We start from the raw sequence: 19,280 nt of genomic DNA, 5'->3' as shown, positions 1-19,280 counted from the left end.
GCGTGATGCTACTGCGAAAGCTGCAAATTCACATCTCCTCTCAGTTGGGTTTGAATTGTGAATGGTGTATTCTGTATGTTTTATTCTATCTGAATGCAAAGTATTATGAACTGAGCTTGTGGATGTGTCTTTTGTACAATAAAACACAGCTGAGCATGTTGCTGACACAGTTGACAAAAGTATCACGACTGACAATAGCCTGAAGGATATACTGTATTGTAATATTTTCATCCACCTACTTGTCAATCTATTAAAAAGTGATTGAATGGTTTCACAACATTTAGTTCTTTATTCAAATGTCGAATGTGAAAACTTGCTTTAAGTTTAATATGATACTAACAGGAAGAAACAGCCTTTATGTCACTTACAGATTGTTTCCCTACTGTTCAACAACTATACATACCTATTATCTTTCACACTATTATGTTGTTGTTAATGTTGTTTTATCTAAGTGAAAAGCACATAATCTAGGTTCTTAATTTTGGAATAGGTAAAAGACTTTGAAGGAGCCAGACCTCTCTGAGATGTTCTAAATTTACCTTGGTAAGTAAAGTGTAAGTGTTTAGTGGTCTATTCCTTAATCAAAGAGATAATACCTCAGTAAACATTCAAAGGATATGACTTTGTTTCAAATGATTAAATGTTGATGAAAAAGATTTGAGACCATCAACCACATATCAGGCAAAGTCTAAAAGATTATGACAGTGATATTTGAAAACATGTTTTTAAGAAAATGTTCTGAACTAATTAAATAATGTTGTCATTTTAACCTTAGTTGCTAACTGGTGAAATATTGAAATGTTTTCATGGATTTAACACAGAGTCCCTTTAATTAGTTTAAACTTGAGAATAAAGTTTTGACAATCAAGACAATCAACTTTAAACAATAAAAATATCAATCTTTATTCTTTGAGATAGCATATCAAAGATAAAACCTTGATCTATAATACCATAACAAATTACACAAGAACTATACAACAGTAAACAAAGTGTAACCCAATAACTTTCTCTGGATAAAAGACAATAGTTATCTCTTCTCATTGCATGTATGGGAAATATTTTTATTGTGACTTAAAGAGACAAAACATACACTGATGACTATGTTTGTTAGGAAATTATGAGAATGTTACAAATTTAGATGTGGCCTCTATAAAACATCCCTTGAGCTCGCATGAATGTACACATTTTTCACAAGTATTAAAAATACTGTGACATATGACATCACTGTGGAATTTCGTGGGTGTTATTCAAGGTTGCTTGGAACAAATTCCTCCTCACGGTGAATAGTAAAATATCCTCCTCTGAAAAAACACTTAAAACTTGCAACGTAAACGTCACCGTTCTTGCAATGATCTGTTGGCAGGATGTAATCAACTGTAATTAGTAATATTGAATGAACAAATACAGACCACTTTACTAGCAGGCTAACTCCTTGGGCACCAGTTAGAGTGGAGCCTAACCAACAGGGCACGACATGCTGTATGAGTGCGGGCAACAGAAAACAAAACACCGTCGAAACCTAAAAGATCATCACTGTTTATGACCTGCAGCAAACCTCTGGAGACCAACAGCTGGAATGAAAGTTGAATTATGCTGATTACACTAAACCTACACATAAATACTTATTCATAAATCAACTCTATATACTGTATGTGCTTCTCTTTAGAACAGAAAAATTGACTTTTATTTGGTTTGCAGTAGAAAAAAAAAAAAAAAAAAATGGACAAAACAGCTGCATGGGATAACAGTTGCACAAATTCCTCCACGACCCCGTCTTATACAATATTAGAAGGACATGAACAACAGCAATAAAAACACAATAGTAAATGAGCAATGTAAAATGCAAGGTATGACTGCATTACACAACATTGGCATTATATAGAAAGAGACAGGCTGGTTTGGCAAAAAAAGGGGTTTTAAAAACATCATAACACAATGGAAAAATGACAAGAGGACTCATTTTTCCACAAGCTGCTCTACACTGCTATTGCTTTCTTTTTTACTTTGCAGTGCAGAGGTGTCAACAATATCTTTACTTCCTCCATAATACTATAAACCTAACCTAAATATCCCTACTTAACCCTAGTATCTATACAAAACTATACACCACAACACAAAGCAGACCAGGCCAGTGGCACTAACAGTTATTTCTAGTTTAGAGCTAATCTAGTATCATCCGATATGCTGGTCTTCTGATGGTCTTCACAGCATGAGTATGGGCATGTTCATGTAAACAGAATACATGTGTGAGTGTATGTTTTGTGCCTGACTGTGTCCTGAAATCATAATTTGGCACCACACAGGACTCTCTCTACATCTCGTGGGACAGGGCTTCATGCTGGGCAGCCACTCCGTTGGCCTGCAGGGCGTTGGGCTGCTCCTCATGCTGACCGTTGGTTTTTGGCTCAGCAGGATGATCAGATGGGTGAGAGATGAAATGGCCATTGGATTCATTCAACCGGCGGACGCGATATGTCTCGTAGTGGATGCTGCCTGTGATGTCCTTGATGTTCTGCATGTGTGTCCTGAAAGAAAGAAAGAAGACAACACCAGTGAGTGCTGTTCCCAAAGTGGGCGCTTTGAGGACAGGCCACACACTCTGCACCAATGGTTCAAATATCTACAAGAACTAAATAAAAAAAAAAAAACAGAAGCAACATGTGTGCATGTATGTTGTCACTAAAAAAACTAACAAAATGTAAGCAATTTTTCATTTTAAACAAAACAAAAGAAATACATTTAACCATTCAGTATACTTATTTTTTTATTCATAGCCATTTTATTTCTGTAATATTGATGTTATCATATATTTTACATCATAGTTATTTGACGTACAACAATATATTCAGACAACCATGGTTATTTTAGCTGAAAGGGGTTGCATGTGTAACAGGTTGTACAAAATCACTATTGAGAAAAAGAAAGTTTGGGAAATGTTGTTATAGCCTCTAGTCAGACACAAACGGAGACTCCTGTACTAATAGGCAACTTAAATGCAAAGATTCATTGGAAAACCTGAGTAGAATTGCCTGTTGTACCACTGTGTAGAGAGGCACTCAATCCATCCAGAAGAATTTAATTTGTATTGATTTCAGTGGGGAAGTGAAGCTTCAAAGAGTCTCAGTGCTGTTTCCAATTCATTTCAACAACTTAACAAGATAAAGAGAGTGATATCTGATCTACTAGGAGGCTCGGTCCTTAACAGGGTTTTTATACAAGTCCCTATATATGGTAAAATCTATAAAATAAGCTCTAGAGAGCGAAAGAAGTTCACCTGATGAGGAGGTCTCGCAGGTAAGCAAACTCACAGTGTGCAATGTTCTCAACTGTAAAGAGAGGAAGAGGAGAGAAAAGAGGAAATATTAGTTGTAATATTAAAATAATCTGAAGTGATAAGATACTAAAACTAAAGTAAATATGATGCCTCAAAAACCCCCTTTCAATCCAGCTCACCTCGCCATTCCCTAACCTACCACAAGATGGCGGTGTTGCTCACAAGTCAAATGAAGGGCATCCTCTAACATGACATCTCCAGCAATTTTGTTAAGCCAAGATAACACACTCCTCCACTTTCGAGTAATTTAATACATCTCGGCTCCCCTCTATATGGCGGGACTTTAACTGAGACGTTTTAACAAACTCCCCGTGACAAGCTGCTGGTGCCTCCAGTAGGGCTAACACATGTTTGAATTATAGATTATGTCAAGAGTGTAAATGAAAAAAAGGAGGGTGCTATTTATGTAAAGCTTTGAAATCCAGGGGCAGGAAATTAAATTCTCTTTGAAAGGAGGAGAGTGGAATAACTGCCGGGTCTGTGAGCGCTGATTAGCGGCGTCGAGGGAGCACGCGACTAACTTGTAACGAGCTGCACTGCTGGTATCTCTCTTTTCTACTCCTGGTGAAGCATGAAGTCCCTATATACAGTGCAATATATACATTTTAATGCAAGCCTACTCCACTCTTTTTCCATCTCAAATTATCCTCTCAACCCGTGAAAATAAACAGTTTCTTCTCCACTTGTGATATCATAGAGCCTTAACTTCTGGCTTCTCCTCTGAGGCCTAATTTATGATGTCGGTGCCGACAAGTCCAGCAGCTCAGCAGTTTCCTCTCTCCTCCTTTTCCTTGTTCCCTCTCTCCTGCTGCTTGGTTTGCTAGAATGGAGCCATTGTTCTTTTAGCTGGACAAGACGGCATTTGTCCCTAAGTCTGTGTACTTCACCTCTCTCACCCTGCAGCTCACTGGAGTTAATTTCATAATGCTTGCTGAGAGAGTAGTAGCTACTTTACTGCCTCAGAAATATTATCTTTTTAGGAAGAAAAACAGCCTTATTTTAATTTGAACTACAAGCATTTCTAATGTTTTTCCACTGGGTTTAAGAAAGGTTTTATAAGCCTGTACAACACGTCAGTTCAAATTAAATAGTGAAAATAACCCAAAAGTGACATAACATCGCTTTAACATATTTACAATTATGATAATTGTATAAATTCTTTTGACATGCTCTTTTGACAGACTGGTGTCCAGTCCATCCAGGATGTCTCTTTAATGATTCATAAGATTCTTAAGAGTTAATCAACCAGCAAGTTACAAACACAACAGACAAGCAGGTGTATTGTCAGAAGTAATATTAAATCTTTTTTGTTTTTTACAATGTATATATAGCACAGCCAATGGACTGCAGTTCAGTTCAGGATGCTGAAGTGCATCCCGGGAAGGATGGCCTCCTTCAGTTATATCCTTGGCCTCCAATCATACTTTCATGCCCCGTCCAGACAGATGTTCTCTTGTTCTCTCACACACACACACACACACACACACACGGGTGAGGTAAGGACACTCATTTGCTGAGTACCTCCTCGCTGGCAGCACAAACATGGCATAAGCCAACAAATGTAAACTATATCAAAAGGCACTGCATGCAAGTGTGTGTGCGTGTGTGTGTGTGTGTGTGTGTGTGTGTATGAACTACGTGTGTATTTTATGTTTCTGCCTGTTATCCCCCTAGACACAGCAAGTCGCTGTAAATCTCTTCCTCCTGTCTTATACATCTCCCTGGTTACAGGCTCAGAGAGACATGTGTAAACAAATGCCTGGAAGTCAAACAACAGACGGTTAAACCAGCTGGCCAGATTTTAAAGCTGCAGTTTGTTACTTTCCACATGTTCAAAATAAACCAAAAATAAGAATCTGTCATCTTCTTTGTCACACTGCTTCACCTCATTGTTACTGGTACGATGCCATCAACTGACCAGGCACCATTATATCATCTATTAGAGTTATAAAGTTGGACGGCCTTTCCACTGTCACTGGAACAGGTGAGACCCAGCCGTGAGGCCATTAAATGAGCCAGTTTTTGGAGTTTGACCAAACTCCACCATACAGATGGACGTGATAATATATTAGGTCAATATGTAATATATGTATATAATAATTAAGAATAAACTTAATGACTTTCAGCTTAAAGTCATAAATGTATATTAGTTAATTAGTTAATAGTTAATTAACCAGCCATTTGTGTGTGTGTGTGTGTGTGTGTGTGTGTGTGCGCGTGTGTGTGCATGTGTGTGTGTACGTACACATGTGTCTTAAAATGTGTATTACCTTCTATGGTGCCCCATTTTGTTTTCCTCCCCAGAATCCTCTTCCCGTTCACCTGGTACTCCTGGTCACTGCCCACCACAGCAAAAGGGATCATCTCCTGTTGAGTGCACATAGTCATTGAAGTGTTACCAGTGATGTGTTTTCAGGTCATGCTTGACTGTTTACCTTTTGCTAGAACAAGATGCTGCGATTGACTTTTTTATGGCAATCATATCTTTAAAGATTTCTCAAAGAAAACAATAAATGGGAAACAAAAAAGAAGAATTAAGATTAAACCTGACAATGGCTTAAATTTGAACATGCAAAATTCACATTTGTGATTGCTTTGTGAAGTGCGGAAGCCACAGAAGGATGCCTTCTACTGTGGCTGTTGTACAATGTCTGAACTGACTGAACCAGATAGTGGGAACTTACCCTGATTTTGTCATTGATCATCCTGTCTTCTGCATCCTCGTCAAACTCTTTCTGAGGGTAAACGTCGATCCCATTGGCTCGCAGCTCTTCTCTAATCTGCAACAAGCCAGACACAGTGACACAGAAACATTAAGTCAAATATAAAACATACAGTATATTATGAAAGCACAAAGTTATCCTATATATAATGTGCTATTTCACTTCTGTAAAGCAGTCTGTAAAATCTTTATAAATCGTCATTACACAGAGACAAAGATTTCCATGAGAGCTGAGGCAGAGACTCAAGACAGACTGACAAATACCATGAGGTCTAAATCATCATCCATCATCTCCCCATCCAAACCTGAGCCTGCAGCCAACACCCAAGTCAATCATTCACCATAACATCCTATTCACATACAGGTATTTAAGTTTGTGCCAGAGAGTTGAATAGAAGCTGCTCTGAACTACCACTAGAGGACTTAGATAAACACTTGGTTATGTTATACTGCCTGCTGTTGACAAAAATTGGTCCCTAATATCCTTGACACGGAGGAGTTAACATGGAGGTTAACCACTCTTAGGAAAAAAAAAAAAAAAAAATCCAAACAGAGGTACGGCTGATAAAACAGCCATCCCAATTCTCTGTATGTCTTTATAATGACTTAAACTCAGGCACAGATGCAGAAAAATAGACAGACAAGCTTCTGGAAGAAATGTCATTTTAATGAATGACTCTTTCACTCCCACAATTACTACTCTGACAATTTCCACTTGGTCCTTCATCAAACATTTCATTGTTTATCCTTGGAAGCTTTCTCAGGGTTACATTATAGGACGTAAACCAAGTAAAATTCTACAAAAAAGCCACATCAACTGTTGGTTAGAGGAATGTGACCAGACACTCACAGCTGGACACACTGAGGCCGAGCATTTAATAATAAAAAAACCCCTCTTATTCTGTTTGCATGTCAAGTTGCTGCAGGGAAATGGGGGGAAAAAAAAACATTTGGCAGAAGAGGCTTTTAGTCAATAATCTTCAGGGTCATATAGAGCATGTGCGGCCAACCAAAACAATTCAGCTACAAGCCCTGCGGCTTCCTTTCACTGCCAGGGCCTGGCCCAATCCCTGCTTTGTTCTTATTGGACGGTGTTACAGGCATCAGGGAGAAAATGGGAGCCAAGACACCCATTGTGCTTCTACCTTTCTAAAATGAGTAAAGCTGTTAGGGAAGCCCGTATTCTTGGAAGTAGGGATGAAGATATAAAGGAAATGATGGAAGAGGGCAGGTGGCCGTCCGCCTCCTGTGGACTGAGAATTATCCAACAGAAACACACAGAGGAGGGGATGCCGCAGAGACAGTTTAAGTCTCCAGCCGGAGGTGGAGCAAGAATCTGTGGTAGCGGGGAAAGCCATGATAACGAGTTGACAGCTGTGAGGGTACAGTGGAGGATTATCAGCCTGAGGAGTCTCAAAGTAGTTTGCCTTGAACTTTGCTACTGTAATAGACCAAGTAAGAGCCAAAGAAAGCACAGTAGTGCTTTGAGCTAAATGCTAGTATCAGCATGCTAATGTACTCACAATGACAAAGTAAAGGAGCGAATACATAGGTAACACATTTGCTAATTCGCACTCATCAAAAACTACAGCTGAGGCTGAAGGAAATGTCATTAGTTTTGCAAGTATTTGGTCATAAACCAAAATATTGGAACAAGTCAAATTTGGACTTGTAGGTGACACCAGAGGGGATCAATAAAGTTATCACAATTCATCCTGGATATCTGTACCAAATGGCAGGACGATCTATCCAATAGTTATTAGGCAGCTCACTAAAAAAACCAAGAATGTCAACCTGATGGTGGCACATCGTCTGGGAGTCATGAATGTCTCAACAAAATTTTGTGCCAATTCATTCAATATTTGTGGAGATATTTCAGTCCAGACTGATGCTTCGCACCAACCGAATGATCGTCAGATTAATATTCACTGTTTACTACAATGCTTTTATAACTCTTTTAAATCTGGTCATGTTTCAGAGAAGTTGTGTTTTTTCAAGTACCCCACAGCCTAGAGCTCTCTGAACTTGGCTGACTTGTACAGTCACCCAGCAATTCACTGGTAATGAAGGGCCTGCCTGCTCGGTTGGCAACTGAGCAGAGGTTCCCCTTCTACTAACGTGCCAGACTTAGGAGTTGTGGAACGCCTCTCGGTAAATAAATGCTTCAAATAAAGAGTTCTTAAATGCTTCCGTCTGGACTGAGCATGACTTTCAAAATGTTACAGTTGTCAGATGATATAGTACTTCCCAGGATGGGTACAGTGTGGGCTTGCCCAGATGGCTTTTGTTTGTGGTGCCTGGCACCTCTCACCGTCTGTTTAAAGTAGTCCCTCTCCTCCAGGGTGAGTGTGTCGGCCTTGGCGATGACGGGGACGATGTTGACCACCTTACTGAGACGCCTCATGAACTCCACATCCAGGGGCCTAAGACTGTAGGAGGAAAGAGACAACTTCAAGTTTTTGTATGAATGTGACCTCGTACCTTCGTGTTACGCTGCAGAAGGAGCCAGCCAGTAACAAAGAGTGGAAAACATTTCAGCTCAACACTGCAGATTCATGGGTTTTATGCTCAAAGAGCTACACAGGTGTAAACTTTTTCCCTTTTCATTACTGAGTTTTTCCTAGATCCAGCCTGGATTAAAAGATGTTTCGTTTATCTCTGGCACCAAAGAAATATTTTCAACTGCAGGACTACGAGACTTTAAAGCATGTGTATGACTAAGATATGAATGTAATGGAACTGAGCAACCACTAGAGGGCAATCATGGTCTACTCCGATACATTCAGTCCTCCCTGGTGTCTGATAGTGACCCTTGACATACTGCTTTAACGTGTGTAGCTGTATTTTTCCTACACTCTCCTAGGTGTGATTTCAGTAAACTGTAGAGGAGCATGCACATTCATTATGAGGGTTGAAGCATAAAACAGTCTGAAGCAGCTTTTTTGTTACTGCCTCACATATGTCCTTTATATTTTGCTTTTGCTTACCTTTTTTGATATATTTTATATTTTTGTTACCACAGTTTTCAAGTAAGGTTTTCACTTTTGCTCCCCCAATGATATGCACTGGCCATGTATAAGCCTACATTGTTGTGTTCCTGTTTACTATTTTTCTCCCTCGCCCTCCAGGTTTTTTTTTGGTTTTTTTTCCTGTTTCAACATGGCCTCTAGTTGCTCCTCTAGACAGACTCCCCTCATGCTGTCTGCTCTGCCCTCCAATTAGCCCCAGCCAAGCCGGGCCAACCTGGTTCAAAGACCCAGGGGCAGCTGGAAGAGAGGCCTGGCTGGCTCTCCTCAGTGACTGACAGGCATGTCACCATGAACACAGGACGAAACACAAGGGAGCATGTGTTGCGTGGAGCGAGAGAGAGGAAAGGCGAAACAGAGATGCACAAAGGTAGAGAGAGATGACACAGTAAGTGATGCATTCAACCAAAAATATAGAGCATTATATTTTATGCATTTTTCATGCTGAGAGGACAACTGGCATGTGTCATATGCATGCAGAGAAGGTGGAGAGCGAGAAATCAAAGAAAAGAAAAGAGCAGAGGTTGACGGTTGATCATCTCACTCTGTGAATGTTCAAATATAAATGATGTAAGCGCATACCTAAACTGTGTATGTGCAGATGCAAGAACGTACAAGGCATGTTGGCATGTGTGCTGTGTCATATGCATGACTGAGCATACATGCCCAATTTAACGCGTACATGTGTGTCCTTGCACACAAACATATGTTGTATGGACAATAAATATGCATGTATACACGCAAGCACAGATGTACATTTACAAGCTTGCATGCATGCAGAAACTGTGCTATTTTTGTGGGTGAAAAAACCACAAGTCAAATTTCTATAACTTGAGAACAATAACCTCTGTGGTCAAATAATAAGTGGAGTAAACAACCTACCACAGTGCAGAAAGTTCTGCCCTCTCTCCGTTTTAGTAATAAATCAGAAACCAGCTCAGAGTTGGTGAGAGTCAAAGTGCAGCCTTCTTTTTCTCAGGAAGACATGTTAAATGAGGTAGCAATAAGACTACCCAGAGGGAAAATAGTGTGGCTGACTCTGCCATTATCGGAAATGGCTGCTGATGCCAAGACTGTGTTCCGCTTCACTGAGCACTGTTCATCTATCTGAAACCACTGTAGCAACTTAAAAGCAAATTGCTGACATGCAAATGACATTAGAGCCTCGATAAGTACAAGCTGCTGTTTGCGATGCTTCAAAAAAAAAAAAAAACAATCAAAGAAAAAAAAAACAAAACAACATATCTCCAATGATAGAGGCCTTTGAGAGCTATCAGGGAAGTTCTGTCAGAATTTTCCTGCCTGTCATTCTTGGACTATGGTCACATGGCAGAGGCATCCTGAGGCTTTTGGCATCATGTCTGTGTAATTGGTAACAGGCCTTAATTTAAAATTTGAACTCTAATTAGTGTGTGAAATGAAAAAGGAAAAATAAGCAAAAAGAGAATAATAGAGTAAGATCTTAGAGTTTTTAGATTTGTTCCAGCATTTTTTTTTTCCTCATGAAACAGTATAAAATCTGTGGTAGGATAACAAAGATTATCCACCACAAGCTGAAGTGTTATTATGTTTTTTTCTTTAAGGCTAAAACTCGTTTGCTGTGCACAAAACATTTGATTGGAAGCATGTACCCGATGTCTGTATGTTGGCCATTGTCTCCCTGTCTAAACATATGCAAACATGCAAATCTGTCTATTTCACTATATTCCTCTCTACGCTTGGTTGAAACGGTAGCCCCAACAGATGTCTCCTTTGTTCTCATGCCTGCAACTCTCTGGTTGGTTGTAAGGAAGACACCACTTCCTGACAGATGTTTGCATCTTTGTTTTCGAACTTAGTCTGGATTTTCGTATATTCATGTTTCACTGGAGTGCGCATATCTGGTGTCTGTGTGTGTGTGGATAGTGATACTTCGGGGACAACGTTTGAGGATATAGCAGCTGAGAGAGGAAAACAGTGCAGATTCACAATGAAAGAAAAGAGGAGAATGGCTTGGGTGTTGTTGAACTGGCTGAACCGTGCAGCTGTAAGCAAGATGATACACAAACGACAAACACACTCAGGGCATCCACATAAGTGTAGTTATACAAGTGTCAGCATGCCCACTGCCCACTGGAGTCCACTACCTGCACTGTTTTACATGACCAGACTCACACACATACACATTCTCTGCAGCAGCAGCTGTGGCGACATGAGCAGATGATGAGGGGGTCTGTCAAACAGCGGGACACACAGTAACACACACATGTCATCCCCCACTCATAGACAGAAGGTTTAAGTGGACAACTGTTGAGTTACCAGTGCAGAGAAATATGAAGCAGAAGTGGATGGAGCCGTCACTGAGATATGCAGTCAGATGGTTAGAGAGTGCGTGTTCACAGTTGGTATTTGCACATGAGTATTTTGTGTGCTTTTATCCACTTGTGTACACTATAAAGACGCCTTGATCAACCACAAATACTTAGAGCTTTGCTGTTTGTCTGCATGTGAGGCAGTATGTCCTCCTTGACCCTCAGTACACATGAGGACACACTACTCATTGGCTTTGGCTTGTGAGGACACTTTGGACATGACGGTCTCCATTTAATTTGATCGGACACGCAAAATGACATCATCATTATGGGTATCATTACACTGACTTTGGTCTGTTAGCATCATTTACACCAGGGACAATCTTTTTGTAGGATCCAAATCTAGTCTTGTGCTGGTAGCAGAGGCTCATTAAAATGTGCTAGTGTCTGACCACCGTCATGATGGATTCTACCAGAAATGGTCCCTCTGTTTCACAATGGTGAATAATAAATAATAAAAAAAGAGGTACTGTTCGCAAGATAAGGCAATAATTAAAAGCAGACCTCTGATGCAGCAGTTTTTCCAAATTCAAATTCAGCAGAAAAATAGTTTTAGGCATAGTAATACAATAAACCAGGGTAAAATGGGACAAGGTATCTTGAGCTCATTTCATGCCATAGATTTTAATGGTGAATACACTGATCAATAAACCTCATCATAATCAACTCTACCACTACCATTTCTCCTATTCAAGATAAGCCACTCTCTACATCCTGATAGTTGTTTCACTCTCTCTACTTTCTCTCAACTGTGAGAACTGCAGAGTCCAATTTCCTTCTGAAATCTGACTCTTCAAGTGATACTTTAGTGTCTCTGAGGAGAGAATGAGTTCCACATGTGGTCACTGGAGAAAGAGATGAAAAAGCTGGAGAAGGACACAGTTAAGGATCTGTGGAAAGACAATAGGTCGGGGGGAAAGAGTCCCAGAAGGCCTGATTCATCTCTGAGGCTGTGGGAGAAACTGGTGGGATGAAGAAACAAAAAGTGGGGCAATGAGTCACAAGAATGTGTGTCTCTGTGATACGTTATCTTACCAGTGGCCCGTGGGAGGTATGAAGTATATGCAGCAGTGCACCCTGGAGTCTGGGATCCTCTTCTTCCTGTCGATATTGATTTCCTCCTGCAGGTAGGCTTCATACTGGTCATTGATGAACTTCATAATGGGCTGCCAGCTGACGAAAGGAAACACAGTTTAGGAATGAGAAGGTAACTTTTTATACACCAACAAATCTATTGCCTACAATTATTCAAACTATGGCAGTAGTAGTAGATATTATATCTTTTTGCCTCTGTATGATATATCATCAGTCATGTACACACAGCTTCCATCTATGTTACATAAAACATATCATTAAACACAAAATGAAATTTGAGACTATTATTTGTTAATTTACTGAATAAATTATTGATATTCATACATTAAATCTTTACATAAATCTTCACTATCATTAAATCAGGTAAAATGGTGCGATACCTAAAAAAAATCTGTAATATGAATTTCAGTGACCAAAAACTTTCAAATTTAAAGGCTGACAGAAAGACACAAAGTCTGTCTGATGACTAAATGAAAATAATAAAATGAAAATAAAACGCAATGTTTTTTTGGTAAGACGCTGAAGTTTGGCTTTGATAACCATATGGACTGAACAGGAACCATACAAAAGCAATGAGGGAAGGGGCTTTGGTAACAGCGATCAAGGCCATGAGATTAAGTAACCTTAGCTCACCAGTTTTCATTGTTGATCTGGTCTCCAAAGCCGGGAGTGTCGATTACTGTCAGCTTCATTCTCACTCCTTTCTCCTCAATATCTGGACAGAGAAAAAGTTATTTTGTTAGTATTTCCTTTGGACACCAAAGTGCAGGAGTATGCCAGAGCAGGAGGAAACACACATGTTGCATGTTAATAATATTGTAGGTATATAGACTGCAGGCTACTGAATGTGACCATTGGCTAACCGTGACTGATGGACTTGATCTCGATGGTCTTGGGGATCCTCTCCTCTGTGTTGGGCTGGACTGATTTACGGCTCACCTTGGATTTGAACAGGGTGTTCATCAAAGTGGACTTCCCCAGGCCGCTTTGTCCTGAAAACAGGAAAACACAGAGCTGAGAGTAAGAGAAACAGGGAACACAGCCACTGGTTGTTTTAACCCTAGACAGTCACAAGGGCAAAGTTGTTAAAGTCAGAAGCCTCATTCAATTCAAACACAAAAGTTTCTTTTAGGGTTTTAATGTGCACATGACATCATTCCTTATGTGTGGGTTGAGTGGTGAGTGTGTGTGTGTGCACATGTGTATGTTAATGATGGACTATGAGCATAACAGGACAGCTGCAGGGTCAGACGAGCAAGCTGTGGAGGTCGAGAGGACAGATGTATTGTATAGACCACACACACACACACACACACACATACACACACACACACACACACGCCACAGTGGACAAATATTCAGAAGCTATTTTTACCAATTTTAAGATACATCACTGCACTCAAACCACCAGGGGAAGAATTCCCTTAAGTCGGACCTACAGTTTACACCAAGTTGAAGCACCTCAGGATGATCCGTTATTTGTACCTGTTGACCTCCTTCTTTCTTTTGTTCCTAACAAAACACACAGTTAAGAAGACCAAATAAACTATTTTTGACTAAAAAGTAGTAAGGGTCACATTCTTTTAATATGATTATGGTTTCATTTTTCCTTACTGAAAATATAACTGTCCACTGTAGTGGACATTATGCATCAAAGTGCATATTATCATAATGGCACTAATGTTTTCATTCAGCCCTACATGTACATTACAATAAAATAATAATGTAATACTCATTTTTAATTTGCATAATTCATAACTGCCATAATTGTGGTTACATTACATTTGGTATTTATTTATATTTATTTGTTAACACAGTCTTACACTGTGCATGTTAGTTATTGTATCTCTGTTACGCATAACCTCTGTACATCAAAGATGACCCATTTTTACCGTGAGTGTGAAATCACCTAAATAGTAAACTTATCATATAAAACACATTTAAACTATTTTCCACTGATCAAGCAAGTAAGAGAACGTCTCCAAGAGCAGAGGAAATTTCAGAAATAAAAAAACTTTGATTTCACAATACAACCTTAAACAGTTGCAGCATTTTTTTGTTTGTTTTGATCTTGGAAAGACATTCAGTGTTTAATTGTACTAAATTCCATTAGAGGGATAGATAGATCCTCAGGGTCCTCTACAGTAGATACATGTGAACATGAGAATGTGGGTTTGCTTTTGTGCTGTTTTAACATATTAACACACTTTTAAGATATTTGTGAATGGATATTTCTCACATAAAAGCAACAGACACATATACAGTTTGTGGCACAGCATATTTCACTTCTCCCCTCCATATTTCTCTCCCGCCCTCCCTTCACAGCCCCTATGGGTATCTACTGTGGCGTGTGGAGCGTTGCCAAGCTGCCAGGCCCTCTGCGACACCCAGGGCGGGTTTCCACCACTGGCTCTCTCTCGGTGTCACACAATCACACACACTCTACATATGCAGTCTTCTCATGCACCCACACTTAAACATTTTTCTCTGTCTCTCTCTCTCTCTCGCTCTCTAAGACACCCTGGCTGTCCTCTCTGCATGGTGTGAATCAAAAGGTCAGCTGGCTGAGGGCAGGGATTAAGCAAATGCATCTCATAGAGGAGGCCACAAGGGACAGGGCCAAGACCACAGCTGCTCTAACCTTTCACGTCCTCACTAGCCATCCAAGTGACAACTCTGTTAGCCAACGGAAACTTTATTAGAATCACAAAAGGTGCCCCATTTTAGAAAAAAAAGTAAGTATCTGACTGTATAGCATTGCCACAAACACCTCGGCAATATTGTGCACACCTGATGCTGAATAAAAAAAAACCTCAAACTTATAATTAGCCAAATAGATTTTTCTCAGGATGTCACGGACCAAGTGCAAAAGGCAGGTCAACATTGGCTTCACAGTCAGAAATATGACTCCAGTGTGGTGTTTGCAAACACATGAGCCAGAACGACTTGAGATGATGCTAAAGTACTGTCTATCAAACTTGCCTGTAGCAAATAAAAATAACTTCATATTGGTTTAAACTCATCATGGCTCTTCTCCATTGTAAACTTGCATTGTATTCTACTCCTGTCTACACAGTGTGAGAGTGTTATTTCACAACACAGTGTTATATATCATCTAATGACACAAGTTTCATTTGTCCTTGAGGTGTCGGAGCTCTACAAGTGGATACATGTCAGCGTTATGCGGGAATGTGCTCTTCGCCTGCAACAGTGATGGAAACTGAGATGCAGACCAAGATTAAAGAGACTGTCGTTTCATTCGGGCGTTTTTATTCTCACGAATAAGTCATGCTGAACTGTCTTCACTTTCTCACTAAATCTGTGGCTTACATTACAGTCCATAAGCACCGAATCAATGTTTATCACGTCAGGGGACGTCTCCGTGGAGATGTGCCAACATGCCATCTCTCTGTGTGCACAAAACTTTACCCTGCAGGGACTGCAATCTACAGTAACTACCAGCAAGCCAATATGAACAAAAACAAAACAAACACCAAGGCTTAAAAAAATATAATTAGTATAATTTTTGCTGAGGACCTAAATCTCAGTGTTTGATGGAAACACATGTTGACATTCCTTTCTCTGAGGATAATATGTACAACGGTTTGTTTCTATTTCACATGTGCTCACCTGCATGCAAGTACAGAGATGCCTTCATGGATATGTGTGTGTGTGTCTGTGTGTACATGTAAGTGCATGACGGTGGCACCTAATTGGCAGTGTGTTTGTGAGTGCTCCCTCAGGAGTGTGTTCTCTGGCTCGTCAAAGTAATCGCCATCATTACGCCACTTTCTCAGCATGACAGCCTCCTTTTATCCATTCAAGTGCGTGTGTTTGTTTGTTACATCATGGACACAAAGAAAAGAGCTTGTTGAGGAACCATGCTGGCTGAGCCTTAATAGAACAGCTGAAGTAAAATCAAACATTTATTTGTCTGCTTTCTCTGGCTGCACAGGAGAAGTGGAGATGCAGTGGCCAAGAAAAGGAAAGAAAAGGTATTTTGCAGTTCAGAGAATCTGCACAGTAAGCATTTTGTGTATGTGTATGACATCCTGACAGTGAGAAGAGATGTTAACTGTGTGTGTGTGTGTGTGTGTGTGTGTGTGTGTGTGTGTGTGTGTGTGTGTGTGTACACATTTAACGCTGACTTCCATACTGTGTTACTTATTCTGGATTGCAGAGCACCTTCAGAATGAATTTAACTTGCTGCTTGCTTTGTTCTACATTTTGTGTTGTTGCAGCTTCAACTGAAAATGTTTCCAATGGTTACCATCTCATTTTTTTTTTTCTGAATTCAATACTGACTCAATAGCTGTTGTAAACATAAGACATTTGGAAGCAATTACAGCTTCAAGTCCTCCTGAATACATCTGCGTCAGTTTAGATTTTAGGATAGAGTTTTATCCAAATCTAACATGAATGTGTAATCAAGCTCAACGTCAAGCTCAAGGTCAGGCAGGATGAGAAGCTAGCAGTTCAAACTAATCTTTACATCATACCACAGATTTTCTATTGCATTCATACAGTAAGGTGACCGACCACCTGTTCTCTGAAGAATGATATGTTTATACATGGTATGACTTTGTATGCCATGTCCTCTGGGCTGGTGTTTTTTTTCCCACAAAATCTTCTCACGGCAATCTTATTACATTGAATGTGTTGATGTGCATGTCACACTCACCTACAACCATGATGTTAAACTCGAAACCCTGCTTCATGGCCTTCCTCCTCATCTGCTCCAGGATGGCATCGATGCCCACGTAGCTGAAGTCGCTGCCATGGGTCTTCTCCCCCTTACCTTGTGGACTGGGGTGGTTGGGCTTGACGGACTCAGACATGTTGCTGTGGCTCAGATTGACCTCTGACCCTGAGGGATACAAAGAAAAGAGACAAGGGGAAGAAATAAAAAGATGTTAATGTAGGTTATACATTTTCTATGTTATGATTTTAGGTTCAATATGCATGCATCAAGAATGATATTTGTTAAGTCAATCAAGTTGGTAATAAAAATGGCAGCAGTAGCTTCAAAAAGCAACTGCATGATTCAGTACACAAATGCAAATGAAATCATATTAACTGCAGAGAACACCATATTCAGTGTGAAGCTTACAGAAGATATCGATCTTAGAAATTCATTTCCTGTGTGAAACAGGATATACCAGACTTAAAACGCACATTTGAGAACGCTTGCCTTTACACAGGATGACACTGAAAGGTGATAATCTGTCATTTAGACTGTCTGCCAAAAACCCAACTTTTGCCAGCAGGGAGACAGATGTGCACACATGTGCATAAAATAACAAAATATACTTTCTCCTAACCGTTCGATAAACAATACTTATTTTCCCAGAAACCCTCACTCCAAAACATACACTCAACTATAAAACTAACCAATAAATCAAATGAGAACAGGCACACATCTGCTTCCTAATGTTGCATAAATTTTAACCAGCAGCCCACAAAAGAAATTTAAACTTTTCAGAAACAAATGATGTGGAAGTTGAAGCCAAGGTGGAAGAGTGCAGCTGTAGACTAGAGATGAATGTCATAATCACAAAAGAATTAGGAAAACAAAAAAAGGACAGACCTTGTTGGGCGAAGGAGCTGCCAACTACAAATCACTTCAACTTAAGGAGGATCAGTTGGTAGAAGACGAAGGCTGTGTGCCAACGCACCGCTGCAACAGGCAAACTAAAAAAAAACAGCTCAACTTTGCCAAATGTGCTAGTGTGTGCTTGCAGCAGCAGCAGACGACTCACACGCTTAATGTAGGAGGAGACAACATTTCCTGTGCTGTGACAGAAACGTGTGGTAGTGTCTGTGTGAAGTTTGCAGTCACAGACACTACAAACCACAGATGCATGCACCTGAAGGTGAATGGACACAGTTATCCTGACTGTATCCTCATCTTTCTCTGGATGAGAAACCTGCACACAGACGGGTACAGAGGCTCTGTTCTGGGTGCATTATTTTTAACAGAAATGTGAGAGTTGAAAACACCAGCATCACCACGAGCTTTTGGTAAAGAACATAGAAGCCTTTGTGCTTTTGATTTGTCTGCCTGGCATGATACAGCAGCGGCCGGTCTGTAACGTGTTTCTGCAACAGTGTGCTTGTTGGTGATATGAGTACAAATGAAACACACATGGCAGTGGAACATTTTCTCACATTAAGTCATCCTGCTCAGAGTTTTGCCTTCCTGGGACCATAGATGAGATGGAAAGTGTGAAATATAGCCAGGTAGAAGAGACAGTGTAAAAGGTTGTAAAACAGATGATCTGGCTACGAGTACCAATTTTCCAGTTTTTATTACAACTATGATGTACAGACTGTTCACAAGGAGAAAAAAAAAAAAACAACCTTCCCCTCTGGGTCTCTGTGACTATCCTGGGAAAAGTGTCACAAGACTCCATTAAGGAGCTGTACACACAGACACACATGCCAAAGAGAAACAGATTGACACACTGGCAGAGGATGAGAGCTGATGGTATAATTCAGAAGAATCAGTGTAACCACCTCTTAATTAAACAACGTAAAGCAATAAGCGTGCATATATTGCACTACATACAAACATCACAATCTCACCCTCTTACACTCTTGCACATCACAAAAAATCCCAAACTCATGGGAGTACTAATGAGTCAGTTTAGACATCTCTGAACTCAATACCGTTTTTCTCTGTTCCACAAAAGACACAAGAGCTACAAATCTGGACCGCATGTATGAGGAAAGGCTGTACCACACCTTTAGCA

At 40.1% G+C, this 19,280-nt stretch overlaps 1 protein-coding gene across 4 annotated transcripts in view; it reads right to left on the bottom strand.

The window, feature by feature from the left end:
- Positions 1–875: 875 nt before the first annotated feature.
- LOC111236310 (septin-9-like) overlaps positions 876–19,280 on the bottom strand; it is a 57,632-nt gene continuing 39,227 nt past the window's right edge. For 3 of the 4 annotated variants that reach the window (XM_022764995.1, XM_022764994.1, XM_022764997.1), the window contains 9 exons: positions 17,210–17,395; positions 13,392–13,520; positions 13,162–13,243; positions 12,469–12,606; positions 8,368–8,485; positions 6,019–6,114; positions 5,605–5,701; positions 3,275–3,326; positions 876–2,525 (listed from right to left, as the gene is read on the bottom strand). In XM_022764995.1, coding sequence (XP_022620716.1) covers positions 2,312–2,525; positions 3,275–3,326; positions 5,605–5,701; positions 6,019–6,114; positions 8,368–8,485; positions 12,469–12,606; positions 13,162–13,243; positions 13,392–13,520; positions 17,210–17,395 — 1,112 coding nt within the window. In that variant the 3' untranslated portion in view covers positions 876–2,311. Of the gene's footprint in view, positions 2,526–3,274; positions 3,327–5,604; positions 5,702–6,018; positions 6,115–8,367; positions 8,486–12,468; positions 12,607–13,161; positions 13,244–13,391; positions 13,521–17,209; positions 17,396–18,115; positions 18,232–19,280 lie in introns of those variants that run through there. The other variant, XM_022764996.1, reaches the window with a different exon arrangement.

The sequence above is a fragment of the Seriola dumerili genome, unplaced genomic scaffold, assembly GCF_002260705.1.
Source record: "Seriola dumerili isolate Sdu_G_001 unplaced genomic scaffold, Sdu_1.0 BDQW01000621.1, whole genome shotgun sequence".
Lineage (NCBI taxonomy): Eukaryota > Metazoa > Chordata > Actinopteri > Carangiformes > Carangidae > Seriola > Seriola dumerili.
This window is presented reverse-complemented; position numbering and strand designations above follow the sequence as displayed.